General features: G+C 43.8%; 1 protein-coding gene across 1 annotated transcript in view; it reads left to right on the top strand.

Moving 5' to 3' along the window:
• LOC144596823 (protein sel-1 homolog 1-like) overlaps positions 1 to 16,341 on the top strand; it is a 67,571-nt gene that overhangs the window by 21,883 nt on the left and 29,347 nt on the right. The window contains exons 9-11 of the mRNA XM_078405657.1: positions 9,244 to 9,398; positions 11,080 to 11,136; positions 15,195 to 15,263. Of these exons, the coding sequence (XP_078261783.1) occupies positions 9,244 to 9,398; positions 11,080 to 11,136; positions 15,195 to 15,263 (281 nt within the window). The remainder of the gene's footprint in view (positions 1 to 9,243; positions 9,399 to 11,079; positions 11,137 to 15,194; positions 15,264 to 16,341) is intronic.

Below are 16,341 nucleotides of genomic sequence, written 5' to 3'. Positions count from 1 at the left end.
AAATTAGTTTTCAATTTGCAAAGAGAAAATGCCACAGACGGCTGTGGAGGCCTAGTCAATGGATATTTTTAAGGCAGTGATAGATAGATCTTGATTAGTACGGCAGTCAGGAGTTATGGGGAGAAGGCTGGAGAATGCGGTAAAGAGGGAAATAAAGATCAGCCATGATGGAATGGCGGAGTAGACTTAATGGCTTGAATGTCCTAATTCTGCTCCTATCACTTATAAACTTATGAATATTGATTATCCTTGAAGAAATAAGTTATCAGAAATAATATATTGAAGTAATTTTCAGAATTCTTGTCCTGCAATAATCTGGAAGCTGATTAATATATTTCTAAACTTTGGAAAAGATAATGCATTTACTAGTTATATGATGTTATCACAAAATGCTGGAGTAACTCAGCGGGCCAGGCAGCATCTCAGGAGAGAAGGAATGGGTGACGTTTCAGGTCGAGACCCTTCTTCGGACTGATGTCAGGGGAGGGGGCGGGACAAAGATAGGATGTAGTTGGAGACAGGAAGACAGGGGGAGAACTGGGAAGGGGGAGGGGAAAGAGAGGGACAGAGGAGCTATCTAAAGTTAGAGAAATCAATGTTCATACCGCTGGGGTGTAAGCTGCCCAAACGATGTAGTATGGTTGGAAATAGTTGGGAAAGTTATCCATGAACACTAATGAGAGGAAGCTTTAAGAAGCTGTCAATGCACAAAGCAAAACAAACATCACTTGGCATAGATCTGTAGAATCACTGCATATGATACACTTGAAAAGTGTACGTCAGGAATTATTTCTGTAGGTTTTATTTATGACATAATTACATTTGATATCGTAATATATTTAGGGAACATGAGAGAACCATCTGGAAGGGCTTGATATAATTTTTAGTTTATGGATCAATAAGGAAAACATACTTAAATCATAATAATTGTTTTCCATCTTTATATCGATCTTTCCTTAACGGAGTTTGCATTGGTAAAGTCGCGTTGGAGCACAAATCCATTTAGTGATTAGTAATCCAATTGATTTTGAATTTTGCTTCTTTATTTAACTAAATCCTGGTGACTTTATTCCAATTTTCTAATGAAAATACAATCATATCAAGATGATCACCATCAACACATATTGTTTCTCCCCGCGGTTACTGCATTTCAAAAATGCACTTTTGGAGGTCATGCAAGGTGCATTCAAAATGGAAGTTCTTTATTGTGTACGGTAAAATTAATACAATTTGCAAACTCGTTTGCTACCAACTCTGATGTCTTCCAGTGTTTTGGGTTAATTATCCATGCTAACAGAACGACAAATGGTGAGAAACTGGTGAATATTGGTGTACACAGGTTACATTGGTGAAAAAGGGTCTCGACCCGAAACGTCACCCATTCCTTCTCTCCTGAGATGCTGCCTGACCTGCTGAGTTACTCCAGCATTTTATGAATAAATACCTTCGATCTTGGTGTACACAGGGATCTTTTTTCCCTCAGGCTGCAGATTCTAAGTACAAGTCCAGGGCAAACCTCAGGTTTATCTGTCAGCCTTTTAGAATTAAAATATTGATTTTTTTTTCTGTATATGGGGTTGTAAATCTTCGCAATTCTCTACTTGGGGGGGGGGGGGGGGGGGGGGGCTATGGTTGCACCGTCTTGGATTGATATCTTTTGTAGACACAAGGAAGCAGAGAATTCAGAGATCAGTTGAGAAAATGGACTTGAGGGACAGAATCAGTCACGTTTGTACTGAAAGGCAGTGCAGAATTAAGACCTAGTTCTGTTTCTATTTTAAAAATATTCTTAGTTCCTGGCAGCTCAGCGGTTAGAGCACCGGTACCAAAGAACCGGGTTTGATCCTGACCTCGGGTGTTGTTTGTGTGGAGTTTGCACGCTCCCCTGTGATGGTGTGGATTTCCTCCTGGTGCTCCGGTTTCCTCCCACATCCCAAAGACATGCAGATTTGCAGGTTAACTGGCCTCTGTAAATTGCCCCTGGTGTGTGGAGAGTGGATGAGTAGGTGGGATAACAGGATTAGTGTGAATGGGCGTCAATGGAGTGGACTTGAGCGTGGTGTGGTGAAGGGCCTTTTTTTTATGCTGTGTCTCTAAACTAATCTGGGCGGCACGGTGGCGCAGCGGTAGAGTAGCTGCCTTACAGCGAATGCAGCGCCGGAGACTCAGGTCAGGTTCGATCCTGACTACAGGCGCCGTCTGTACGGTGTTTGTACGTTCTCCCTGTGACCTGCGTGGGTTTTCTCCGAGAACTTCGGTTTCCTCCCACACTCCAAAGACGTACAGGTATGTAGGTTAATTGACTGGGTAAATGTAAGAAAAAAAATAAAAAATTGTCCCTCGTGTGTGTAGGATAGATAGTGTTAATGTGCGGGAATCGCTTGTCGACGCGGACTCGATGGGCCGAAGGGCCTGTTTCCACGCTGTATCTCTAAATCTAAAAGGAAATCTAAACTAAACTGAAGGATCAGTTTAAAACTGATTAAATCAGCACCATTGATGTTGGACCCTGGTCGCAAGAGTAGATCTGATGGTTGTACATGTTAGTACCTGTAGACCTCAAGTCCTCAAATACCTTTGGACAGCTTGAATTGTTTTCCTTATTGGAGGAGGTAACTCTGACAACTGGATATTCTGACAACATTCTGAGGGTATTAACTGATTTACTCTTTTTGGTTAAAGAACATATCAGAAATAAACAAGATGTTAATATGCAAAAATTCTATTCAGAAATAAGAATATTTAAGTAACTGGGCCATTGGTATTGTAAGAAAATAACTGCAGATGCTGGTAGAAATCGAAGGTATTTATTCACAAAATGCTGGAGTAACTCAGCAGGTCAGGCAGCATCTCTGGAGAGAAGGAATGGGCGACGTTTCGGGACGAGACGTCGCCCATTCCATCTCTCCTGAGATGATGCCTGACCTGCTGAGTTACTCCAGCATTTTGTGAATAAATACCTTCGAGCCATTGGTATTGTTCATTTGTACAACTTCTGCATACAGTACTGTAATGGCAACTTCCAGACTTTTCCAATAAAGTCTGTTCTAATTGCCATTACTACACAGGGAGGCGGTGTGATCTTACGCAAACCCCAACAGAACAGATCTTCCAGTCGTTTTTTCCAGTTTAATTAGTTGTTTATTGAAGTAGTTGTACAAACAAGGAGATGAACATACCAGGCTGTACTTATTTTGCATACAAGTCGTAGCTGACAGCTCTGTCCCTGGTCTCAGGTCTTTCCAATTGATGGTCTGTCCAGTTCTGATAAGAACTGTATACTCTCCCTCACTGTATCTGACCACACCCAGTCCCTTATGCCCATATATATATATATACACCACCCTGTTCATCTAACGACCGCCCCCAAGTGTCCAAAATAACACGGCAAGATATATCTAGACAAAATAATATAATATGCCAACAGTAACTAGCCTAAACATAAATGGCTCCTACAAGTACTTTAATTTTACAAAATTGCAGCTTGCGTGTTAATCTTCTGCAGTTAGCAATTATCCAGTTACTGCATTTTATGGCGTGGAATACTAAAGTTGCATCAATGAAATGGGTCTCTGGATCATGTTGGACAATAGTTTTTGATGCATTTATTCTTTGGGTCTGCGTTAACGATGGATTACGTTCCATTGTTCCGTCTGATTGCTTTATTTCGCCCCGTGGCTTATTTAGAAAATAAACGTAAAATGGAGTTGGAAGAAATGAGGCTCCAAACTGGAGCCACTTTGAAGTAATATGCAGTTTTTGCTTGCAATTTTTTGGAGTGAATAAGTTCTTATCGAAACGTATAAGATTATTAAGGGGTTGGACACGTTAGAGGCAGGAAACATGTTCCCAATGTTGGGGGAGTCCAGAACAAGGGGCCACAGTTTAAGAATAAGGGGTAGGCCATTTAGAACTGAGATGAGGAAAAGCATTTTCAGTCAGAGAGTTGTGAATCTGTGGAATTCACTGCCTCAGAAGGCAGTGGAGGCCAATTGTCTGAATGCATTCAAGAGAGAGCTAGATAGAGCTCTTAGGATAGCGGAGTCAGGGGGTATGGGGAGAAGGCAGGAACGGGGTACTGATTGAGAATGATCAGCCATGATCACATTGAATGGCGGTGCTGGCTCGAAGGGCCGAATGGCCTCCTCCTGCACCTATTGTCTGTTGTCACACGTGATAAGTCGCAGTGGAAATGCAAACAATAATAGGCAAAACAAATTAAAAGCAGGAATAAGGTTCAAAGAAACATATGGGCGTGTAAATAATAGAGAATATGGGGAAAATAACACCTTAGCATCGAAAAGACTGAATAACTTTGAAGAAGGGTCGCGACCAGAAACATCGCTGATCATGTTCTCCAGAGATGCTGCCTGACCCACTGAATAACTCCAGCTTTTTGTGTCTCGTTTTTGAGTAGTTCTAGTTATGTGTAAAGAATAATTTAGGGGCAGTTCACAGAATTATGTGTATGTGTTTCAAACAGATAAATCAAAATTTTTGTAACATACAAAAATACCAGGGCTGGAAATTTGTATTTTGTATTCCAGATGTAATTGTGGTCTGAATTATTTAGGGGCAGCACAGTGGCGCAGCTGGTAATGCTGCTGCCTCACAGCGCTAGAGACACTGCTTCGGCCTGACATCGGTTGCTGTCCTTGTGGAGTTTGCACACTCTCCCTGTGACCCCGTGGATTTCCTCCGGGTGCTCCGGTTTCCTCCCACATCCCAATTACATGTGGGTTTGTACGTTAATTGGCCACTGTAAATTGCCCCCAGCTTGTGGGGAGTGGATGAGAAAGTGGGAAAGCACAGAACTAGTGTGAATGCGAGATCGATGGTCGGCGTGGACTCGGTAGGCCGAAGGGCCAGTTTCCCTGCTGTGTCTTTCAATTAATTCACTCAATCAGTTTGCGTGTCACGTCGTACTCTGCTCCCTCACATCTCGTCCACCTAACACCACAGCGTGTGTGTTGGCCCACATTGGCTTCCCATTACGCAATGTGTCAGAAGGAACTGCAGATGCTGGCTTAAACCGAAGATAGGCACAAAAAGCTGGAGTAACTCAGCCGGGACAGGCAGCATCTCTGGAGAGAAGGAACGGGTGATGTTTCGGATCGAGACCCCAGCTTCTTCTTCAATCTTCTTTGCCATCCTCTAAATCTGGCCTCTTGCAATCATTAATTTTGACTGTAAAAGCCGGAGACACTCAGCAGACCAAGCAGTGGCATGGGTATTTATTTTCTATGTTTTACTTGTGCCAATAAAGTGTTGAGTCACCCTGTTTTTAAAAGTCCCATGAAGATTATAACTTTAAATGGCATGTTTCACAGGATTGCATTGTCAGATTTCTCTGTGCAAAGGTACACTCTGCCGGATGCTGTTTAGATCTATTCCAAGCTCCTGCTGCTGTCAGCACCGAGCTGGTCACTGGAACCAAGGGAGCCAGCCCTTAAAGGGACATACACAAACTACAAGCAGCACTCTTCTTCTGCGGCAAAGAATTCCATAGATTCACCACCATATGACTCGATAAATTTCTCCTCATCTCCTTCCCAAAGGAACGTCCTTTAATTCTGAGGCTGTGACCTCTGGTCCTAGACGCTCCCACTAGTGGAAACATCCTCTCCACACCGACTCTATCCAAGCTTTTCACTATTCGGTAAGTTTCAATGAGGGTTCCCCCCTCCTCATCCTTCTAAACTCCAGCGAGTACAGGCCCAGAAATTCTCAAGAATGTGTCTGTGAATGAATGGATGAATGGACGAATGGATACTTTATTGTCACATGTGGCAGGTCACCGTGAAATTCTTTATTTGCAAACCCAAGGTACGCAATAGTCGCCACATAAATGGCGCCAACAAGGTTACAAAGCACCCCGCGCCAGGTCCACCTTTGTTCTTCCCCTCCCCCTCCCCCCCCCCCCTCACGGCAGTCCCCCCAAGCCGGGTCCTCCTTTTTTTCCTCCCCTGTGATGGCAAAGGGAGGTACAGTCCTGCCCCTGTTAGACGTTCCCAAAATGCAACACCTCACACTTCTCTGTATTAAATTCCATCAACCATTCCTCAGCCCACCTGGCCAATCGATCCGGATCCTGCTGCAATCTTTCACAACCATCTTCACTATCTGCAAAACCGCTCACTTTTGTATCATCAGCAAACTTGCTAATCTTGCCCTATATGTTCTCATCCAAATCATTGATGTAGATAGCAATCAGTAATAGGCCCAACACCAAACCCTGAGGCACATCACTTGTCACATGACTCTAGTCCCACTGTATGTTGTTTCTTTTTTTTTTTTTTTTCCTAATCAGATGTGCAGCACTTTGGTCAACGTGGGTTGTTTTTAAATGTGCTATACAAATAAAATTGACTTGACTTGAGAAGCAACCTTCGACCTCTGCTTCCTTCCATGGAGCCAATTTGCTATCCATTCAGCTATCTCTCCTTGGATCCCATGCGATCTAACCTTCCAGATCAGTCTACCATGCGGAACCTTGTCGTCCTTCTACAGTTGTACCGGGCCCTGGTGAGACCGCACCTGGAGTACTGTGTGCAGTTTTGGTCTCCAAATTTGAGGAAGGATATTCTTGCTATTGAGGGCGTGCAGCGTAGGTTCACTAGGTTAATTCCCGGAATGGCGGGGCTGTCGTATGTTGAAAGGCTGGAGCAATTGGGCTTGTATACACTGGGATTTAGAAGGATGAGGGGGGATCTTATTGAAACATATAAGATAATTAGGGGATTGGACACATTAGAGGCAGGAAACATGTTCCCAATGTTGGGGGAGTCCAGAACAAGGGGCCACAGTTTAAGAATAAGTGGTAGGCCATTTAGAACGGAGATGAGGAAGAACTTTTTCAGTCAAAGAGTGGAATTCTCTGCCTCAGAAGGCAGTGGAGGCCAGTTCGTTGGATGCTTTCAAGAGAGAGCTGGATAGAGCTCTTAAGGATAGCGGAGTGAGGGGTATGGGGAGAAGGCAGGAACGGGGTACTGATTGAGAGTGATCAGCCATGATCGCATTGAATGGCGGTGCTGGCTCGAAGGGCTGAATGGCCTACTCCTGCACCTATTGTCTATTGTCTATTGAACGCCTTACTGAAGTCCATGTACACAACATCTACAGCTCTGCCCTCATCGACCTTTTTGGTCAAGTCTTTAAAAAAATCAATCAGATTTGTGAGACATGACCTCCCACGTACAAAACCACGCTGACTATCCCTAATCAGCCCTTGCCCATCCAAATGCCTGTCTCACCTATCCCTCAGAAAACTCTCTAGTAACTTTCCAACTACAGATGTTAAGCTCACCGGCCTACAGTTCCCAGCATTTCCCTGCAGCCCCTCTTGAAAAGAGGCACAACATTTGCCACCCTCCAGTCTTCCGCCACCTCTCCTGTATTTAAGGACGACTCGTAAATTTCAACCGGGGCTCCCGCAATTTCCTCTTCAGTTTCCAGCAATGTCCTCGGATATATCTGATCAGGCCCTGGAGATTTGTCTACCTTCATACATGAGTCCGCGCCGACCAGCAATCCTTGAACACGAGCAGTATCTAGGGTCAATTTACATTTATACCAAGCCAATTACCTGCAAACCTGTGCATCTTTGGAGCGTGGGAGAAAAAAGAGAACCCGGAAAAAACCCACGCAGGTCGGGAAGAGCGTAAAACTCCATACAGACAGCACCCGTAGTCGGGATTGAACCCGGGTACCTGACACTGTAAGGCAGCAACTCTACCGCTGTGCCACCGTGCCGCCCTACAGTTGTTGTGATGGGATAGAAGTCATGTGGAAATGCCCCATTCCCATCCAGCGGGATCTGCCTACAGTCCCACCGTAGCTGATTAAATCCTCCACATCTATCCCGCTGGTCTCCCAAACACATGGCCATACGTAGGAGGTGTCCAGAAGTCAGGGGAAGGACTCCTCTGTTATCAGGCTTCTGAACAGTCCCTCAATAAGGTAGGGATGGAACTGTCGATTCACCTCTACCTCATTCCCGACATTGGACTTTTTCTGAAGAAGGGTCACCCATTCCTTCTCTCCAAAATTGCTGCCTGCCCCGCTGAGTTACTCCAGCATTTTGTGTCTATCTTTAGACTTTGTCTCTTGAATTTATGCACTACAATGCTGAGAACTATAGTTTGCACTCTGTTTCTTCCCCTTTCCTCTACTTTTTGTACTTGAGTTTGGCTTGATTGTATTTATGTATTGCATTGTCTGATTTGATTGGATAGCATGCAAAACAAAGCATTTCACTGTACCTTAGTACACGTGAAAATAATAAACCATAACCTGTAGGATGCCTTGTGAATCGAGCTTTGTTTGACAATGCATCTAGTTTAGTGTAGTTCATTGTGACACACAGTGAAAAGCTTTTGTTGTGTGCTAACCAGTCAGCGGACAGACAATACATGATTGCAATCGAGCCATTTACATTGTATAGATACATGATAAGCTCTTAAGGATAGTGGAGTCAGGGGGTATGGGGAGAAGGCAGGAACGGGGTACTGATTGAGAATGATCAGCCATGATCACATTGAATGGCGGTGCTGGCTCGAAGGGCCGAATGGCCTCCTCCTGCACCTATTATCTATTGTCTATAAGGGAATAACGTTTAATGCAAGGTAATGCCAGTAAAGTCAGATCAAAGATAGTCCGAGGGTCACCAATGAGGCATCTGTGAAGTGCCTCTGGATGTATTTTAACTTTAGAGGTTATAATGTTGGTTTGAAGTGCAAGGGGAAATCTCACTACCAAACTAAAGCACTCCCTTGAATGCATTCATGAATATCACTCCTAATAATCTTCTGATCGTAAAAATTTGATGCTCTTGATGGCTTCTTCCTCTTTCGTGTCCATCAGCCATGTTTCAAATGTTACATCACTGTCATCGTCCGTCCTGAAAAGGGCCCAAGCTTCCGGCGACAATCAGTGGGAGCCATCACTTGTACAATAGACGATGGTGGTAGCAGAATTAGCTCAGGACACTTCCAGTTCCCAGCCCCACGACGTGGACGCTTCTGCCCTGGGGCCTCTTGATGGCTAAGATTATTGTATTACTAATACATAAAATATTGCATCTTGGCTTCAAGAAGTTTTCGTTTGCTTGTGATATTAATGCTGTGAGATAAAAAAATATATATTTTTTTTGCTTTCTTGTACATTTTAGTGTACCTTCCAGGTTAATGAGAATGACGATAACAACTCCTAAAACAGTTAATTTTTTCTCTTTGTTTCACACAGTGGCTGATAATGTTGCCCTTAATGGAGAAACTCTACCAGAAAAGGTTAGGTTAACAGAAAGGGCGGGAAACTTTAGCTCCAATGGTCAAATTATGGAATTAGACCTGTACCAGTACTTTCAGCTCATTGCAGAAAAAGGAGATCTTCAGTCACAGGTATGAAACGATCGTATGTTAAGTGTAATTGTGAAAAGCAGCTATTTACACTTAATGGAAACATAGAAAATAGGTGCAGGAGGAGGCCATTTGGCCCTTCGAGCCAGCACCGCCATTCATTGTGATCATGGCTGATCCTCCACAATCAGTAACCCGTGCCTGCCTTCTCCCCATATCTCTTGATTCCGCTAGCCCCCAGAGCTCTATCTAACCCTCTTTGAAATTCATCCAGTGAATTGACCTCCACTGCCTTCTGTGGCAGAGAATTCCACAAATTCACAACTCTCTGGGTGAAAAAAGTTTCTTCTCACCTCAGTTTTAAATGTCCTCCGCTTTATATGATATAATTTTACATAGAAGCAGGAGCAGAGGTAGCCCACTCGACCCCTTGAGCAGCTCTGCCTTTCAAGATTATAGCTGCTTTTTTTAATCTCAACACCATTTTCCTGCCTTGCCCTTATTGCCAAACACTTTACCCATATTCTGGTTGGGTAGCTTTCAACCCAACGGTATCGCAAAATGCTGGAGCAACTCAGCGGGTCAGGCAGCATCTCAGGAGAGAAGGAATGGGTGATGTTTCGGGTCTCCGAAACGTCACCCATTCCTTCTCTCCTGAGATGCTGCCTGACCCGCTGAGTTGCTCCAGCATTTTGCAATACCTTCGATTTATACCAGCATCTGCAGTTATTTTCCTGCACAACCCAACGGTATGGTCACTGAATTAGGTAAAAGCCCATCCCCTCCCATTTCTCCCCTACATCCACCTTTCTTCCTGCCAGACCCCCTTGCCCCATCTAGACTCGCACCAATTTCACGTCTCACCCCCCCCCCCACCTCCTTCCTGGCTCCAAATACATTCCTCATAACTCCTTCCCCATTCGCAACTCTCCAATCCATTTGTCGCTCATAATTTTATATACTTCTATCAGGATTCCTCTCGACCTCGGGCGTTCCAGACAAAATGTTGCAAGTCTGTACAACCACTCAGTGCAGCAAATACTCCCTGAACCAGGCATCGTCATGGTCAACCTCCTCTGCACCCTTTTCAATGTCCCCACATTCTTCCTGTGATGGGGTGACCAGAACACATTGCAGTGCTCCAAATACTGCACACCAATACTCCAAGTAAGCAGAAACCGAAGATTTATGGCCTGTAAAATGCTCAATGTTTCATGTCAAAAGGAATAGGAGTAGAATTAGGCCATTCAGCCCATCAGGTCTAGTCTGCCATTCAATCATGGCTGATCTATCTCCCTCCTAACCCCATTCTCCCTGCCTTCTCCTGGAATCGATCTATCTCTGCCTTAAAAATATCCACAGACTTGGCCTCGACAGCCTTATGTGGCAAAGAATTCCACAGATTCACCACCCTCTGACTAAAGAAATTTCTCATCTCCTTCCTAAAAGAACACCCTTTAATTCTGAGGCTGTGACCTCTAGTTCTAGACTCTCCCACTAATGGAAACATCATCTCCACATCCACCCTATCCAAGCCTTTGACTATTCTGCATGTTTCAATGATGTCCCCCCTCATTCTTCTAAATTCCAGCGAGTACAGGCCCAGTGTCGACAAACGCACATCATAGGTTAACCAACTCATTCCTGGGATCAGGATTTGTGTCTTCAGATAGCACAGTTTGCTTTTCTAGATGTTTGCTGATTAAAACTCTTACCCTTTTAGGTTGGTCTTGGCCAACTCCATCTGACAGGTGGCAAGGGAATCGAACAAGATTTTAAAGTAGGTATATTCTAAGGAACAGTTCTTTGGAAGCTATGGTAGGACTGATTGATGATCGATTAAGATTACCAATGTATTTTAGAGTTCATGATGGTACACTCGAAAAGAAAGCAATTTAACTGTAGATTAGACTGGTGTGAAATAGAAGCAATTTGTAAATTACTGTCTTCCTTTGCCCTGAGGTCTCTGCAATGTTATACTTTCAAAGCAGGAAAACAAGCTATTCTACCCAGCATTTCAATTCTGGAAAAAAAAAGACACAAAGCGCTGGAGTAACTCAGCAGGTCAGCCAGCATCTCTGATGAACATGGATATGTGCCGTTTCTCCATTTTGTAGAAGGGTCCCGTCCCAAAACATCGCCTATCCATGTTCTCCAGAGATGCTGCCTGACCTGCTGAGCTACCCCAGCACTTTGTGTCTTTCTTTGTAAACCAGCATCTGCAGTTCCTTGTATCTACATGTCGGTTCTGGGGTATTGTTCTGTGCAAACGTTCTCTCATCAGTCATCACCTACATCTATGTCCATTAACGCAGCCCTCTAGGCTTTTCTCCCTCTTGTCTATCTGGCTTCCCCTCAATCACTCCTTACACCGACGAATTTGTCTTTATGAAAATAAAGCAGATTCTCTTGAATTCTCGAACGTTACACCTCTCAGTGTTATTAATAATTACATAAAATATTATTTGGATCTATTTTCTACAGTTGTTGTACATGCATCTATTTTTATTGCATTTCCAGGCTAATCCAACTTTTGCCCTTGTGCCCTGTCATTCAGCTTCACTGAGAAACCAGTGTCTTTTATGTTGGGAAGCACCACCTCCTTCTGATGGGGAGGAGCGCTTTTCCTGACCATCTTCAGGGAAATGAGGCCAGAATATGTAGCACTTATCACAGTTCATTTTCTGAGTTTAGCTTAGTTTAGAGATACAGCGTGGAAACAGGCCTTTCAGCTCCGAGTCTGCGCCAACCAGTGATCCCTGCACGCCAGCCCACACATTATCCAACACACACTAGGGGCAATTTACATAGAAAATAGGTGCAGCAGGAGGCCACTTGGCCCTTCGAGCCAGCACCGCCATAATTTACAATTATACTCTGCCAATTAACCTACAAACCTGCACGCCTTTGGAGTGTGTGAGGAAACCGGAGATCCCGGAGAAAACCCACACAGGTCACGGGGAGATCGTACAAAACTCCGTTACAGACAAGCTCCCATAGTGAGGATCGGACCCGGGTCTCTGGCGCTGTAAGGCAGCTACTCTACCACCGCGCCACGTGCTATTGCTTCTTGCTATTGAGGGCGTGCAACGTAGGTTTACTAGGTTAATTCCCGGAATGGCGGGACTGTCATATGTTGAAAGACTGGAGCGACTAGGCTTGTATACACTGGAATTTAGAAGGATGAGAGGAGATCTTATCGAAACGTATAAGATTATTAAGGGGTTGGACACGTTAGAGGCAGGAAGCATGTTCCCAATGTTGGGGGAGTCCAGAACAAGGGGCCACAGTTTATGAATAAGGGTACTGATTGAGAATGATCAGCCATGATCACATTGAATGGCAGTGCTGGCTCGAAGGGCCGAATGGCCTCCTCCTGCACCTATTGTCTATTGCCACCGTGCTGCCCTAATTCTTGTTAAGATATTTTGTAAAAATAAATCTACTTTAGGTCAATTTATTCCCTTGGAGATACAAGGAATAAATTGTATTTGTACAAAACATTTTCTGCACTTGTGTTATCCCAGTTTGTCAAGACAAATTAATTACTGTTACGGCAGCTTCTCAGGGAAAAAGGAATGCCGCCTCCAATTTGTACACAGCAGAATGCCTTAAATAACAAAAAATGAGATTAGTGGCTAATTACTCTGTTTTTGATTGCATCAGTGGAGAAATAAACTTTGGGCAAGACATCAGAAGAACCCTTTGCTCTTCTTTTGAATGGGGCTGCAAAGTCTTCTATTTCCTCCAGAACAAAGAGTTTAATTGAATGTCCCGTCCCATTAGCTGCAATTCTACCTCACACTCACTTGATATCACGTTAGAATGTTGGCCTGGACTACGCACTCGGACACGATGGAATTTGAATCCAGACCCATTCTCTCAGAAATGAAAACTTTTAACAATTGAATGAAATTGTTGTAAATTGCAGCTTGTGCAAAATATGAAATTGGGAGCTTGAAGTTGATCACTGTGTATTTAAGAAATAATAAAAACCCAAGTGTGGATAAGATTTCTCAAATCTTGCACTGCTCAAGGCAGCAACAACTTGAATTGCTGACTCTCCACACACGTCGGGTGGTGAGTGTATAGAACAAACAGAGGAGGTAGTTGAGGTGGGTACAATCGCAACGTTTAAGAAACATTTAGGCAGGTATATGTAGATAGGACAGGTTTAGAGGGATATGGGCCAAACGCAGACAGGTGGGACTGGTGTAGATGGGACATGTTGGCCGGTGTGGGAAAGTTGGGCCGACATGTCCCAGGTGGTATGACTCTATGACTAATTGATAATGCACCTCCAACAGCCTGAAGAGCTGACAATAACGACTGCAGATGTTCCAATCTGGAGCCAAAAACTGTTGCAGGAACTCAGGAGGTCAAGCAGCATCTGTGGAGGGAAAGGAGCTGTTGATGATTCGCTTGAGATCTGAATGCAGCCCCGATGCAGGGTCTCAACCCGAAATGTTAACAACTCTTTCCCCCTTAACAGTGTTGCTGAACCTGCTGAGTTTCTCCAGCTATTCCCCCCCCCCCCCACCAAAGTGCTTAATGATTACGTTATCAACAAAACTGACACCAATTCCCGTAAGAAGATATTAGAATAGATGATCAAAAGCTTGATTAAAGAGGTTAGAACATGGAACAGTACTGCACAGGAACATGCCCTTTGGCCCACAGCGTCTGTGTCGAACATGATGCCTAGACCAACCCTGCACTAAATCCACATCTCGCCATTGGCCATTGTCTATCCATGTAGGATATCCATGTGCTTATCCAAAAGTCTCTTTGATACCACTGTCATACCTGCCTCTACCACCCTCTGTGTAAATAAAAACACGCCCCGCACATCTCCTTTAAACTTTGCCCCTCTCCATCCTGGGTAAACGAATGTCTACCCTACCTCAGGTCACCCGCGCAATCTCCGGTGTTCCAGAGAAAACAATCCGTCTGTCCAGGGTTTCCTTGTACATAATTGCCTCTAGTTCAGATATCATTATGGAAAAACCACCTCTGCACTCTTTTCAAGTCCTTCCGTTACTGGAACGGCCAGAACTATGGGGAGGAAAATGGGATTAGGAGGCAGAGATCAGCCATGATTGAATCGCGGAGTGGACTCGGTGGGCTGAATGGCCTAATTCTACTCCTATAACTTGTGAACTATATTCTTAAGGGAGGCTGAAATAGGGAGACAGAGATGAATGAGAGGAAAGGCTATATCTTAGGGGTTGAAAAAACTGAAGGCACAAACGCTGACTGTGGAGGTGTCAGTCAGCAATAACAGAAATACAGAAGACACATCTGAGCTGTACCACCCAGGAGGTCTCATTTCCAATCTGTTTCAAATCAGAGAGTGTCAAGTGAGGAACAACCAGGGAGCAGTAAATTGCTTCAGTTTTGTCTTTGTTATGATAAGGAGAGAAAAGTCAGAAAGCTCTCTCTCTCTCTCTCTCTCTCTCTCTCTCTCTCTCTCTCTCTCTCTCTCTCTCTCTCTCTCTCTCTCTCTCTCTCTCTCTCTCTCTCTCTCTCTCTCTCTCTCTCTCTCTCTCACTCACTCACTCACTCACTCACGCACTCACGCACTCACGCTCTCACGCACTCACACTCTCATATGAAGCTGCAGAATAGTGGGCCACCAACACTTGTGGAAATGTGTGCATCTGTGTCATTCAGAGGAGAGGAAGATGTATGCAGTGAAAAACATTTTTTATAATGTAATATTCCGGCTTTAGGATTTACTTATTTTATTAAGACAAAAAGGAATGGAATTATAAATCATCTTTTGAACGATATCTATTCATAATAAACTTAGTTACTGATATTCCCTTTATCCTCCAGAAGGCTTTCTACTACCTATCAAAGGCTGCAGAAGGCGGCAGTGCAAATGCCTTGGGATTTTTAGGAAAGGTAATCGTGTTGAAAAATTGATGGTCTTTTGTGTGAATAAAATGATCCTTTTTGTTCTCAGTTTAGATTAAAATCATTTCAACTTGTTGAGATAATTTTTTTTAAAAACGTTTTGATCAATTAATTGAATTGGACAAGTAATATTTGTAGACTAAAGATATTTTAACTGCATGTACTTGCTTCTGACCCTGTTGGTAAATGTTTAATCTGTGCAATCTGCGTATGGTATGTGTAAGAAGGAACTGCAGATGCCGGTTTACACAGAAGCTAGACACAAAATGCTGGAGTAACTCAGCAGGACAGGCAACATCTCTGGGTAGAAAGGATGGGTGACATTTTGGATCTCAACCCGAAACATCACCTGTTCCTTCTATCTGGAGATGCTGAGTTACTCCAGTATTTTGTGTCTATCTTCTGTGTATGGTATGCTTGCCTTCATCGGGCATGTTATTGAGTATAAGATTATACCTGTGGTAGGTTGCCAGTTGAAATAATGCATCAGCCATCAGGAAAACAACAATGAACAGCCAAAGTAATCATTAGGATTTCTGCATTCACGCAGGAGTTCCAAAGTTGTCGGTAATTGTATGGATAAATGTCAAATTTTCCCGACGAAATTGTGTGAAAAATTCAGGGACTTGTTAAAATCCTGGGATGCCTCAGCAGATCAAAATGGGAAGACTGCAGATCACATAGAATGGTGAGACCAAGGATGGAATTAAAGTAAAGACTGGGAATCAAACAATAGCTTATCCAGACGTTAACACAGCAATAGAGTCAAGAGTGTTTTATGATATGATATGATGATATGATAGAACTTTATTTATCCCAGGAGGGAAATTGATCTGCCGACAGCCATAAAACACAAAATACATGAAACATGAAATTAAAGTGGTGAGTGGAAAGGATTGGGGATGTGCAAAGATTGGGGAGGGGGGTTCAGTCTCAGTCTACCCCACGACAGAAAGGGAAAGAGTTGTACAGTTTGATAGCCACAGGGAAGAAGGATCTCCTGTGGTGTTCTCTGCTGCATCTCGGTGGGACCAGTCTGTCGCTGAAGGTGTTCCTCAGGTTGACC

Source organism: Rhinoraja longicauda, chromosome 9 (assembly GCF_053455715.1).
Source record: "Rhinoraja longicauda isolate Sanriku21f chromosome 9, sRhiLon1.1, whole genome shotgun sequence".
Lineage (NCBI taxonomy): Eukaryota > Metazoa > Chordata > Chondrichthyes > Rajiformes > Arhynchobatidae > Rhinoraja > Rhinoraja longicauda.
Note: the sequence above shows the minus strand (reverse complement) of the source record. Positions and strands in the feature narration are given on the sequence as shown.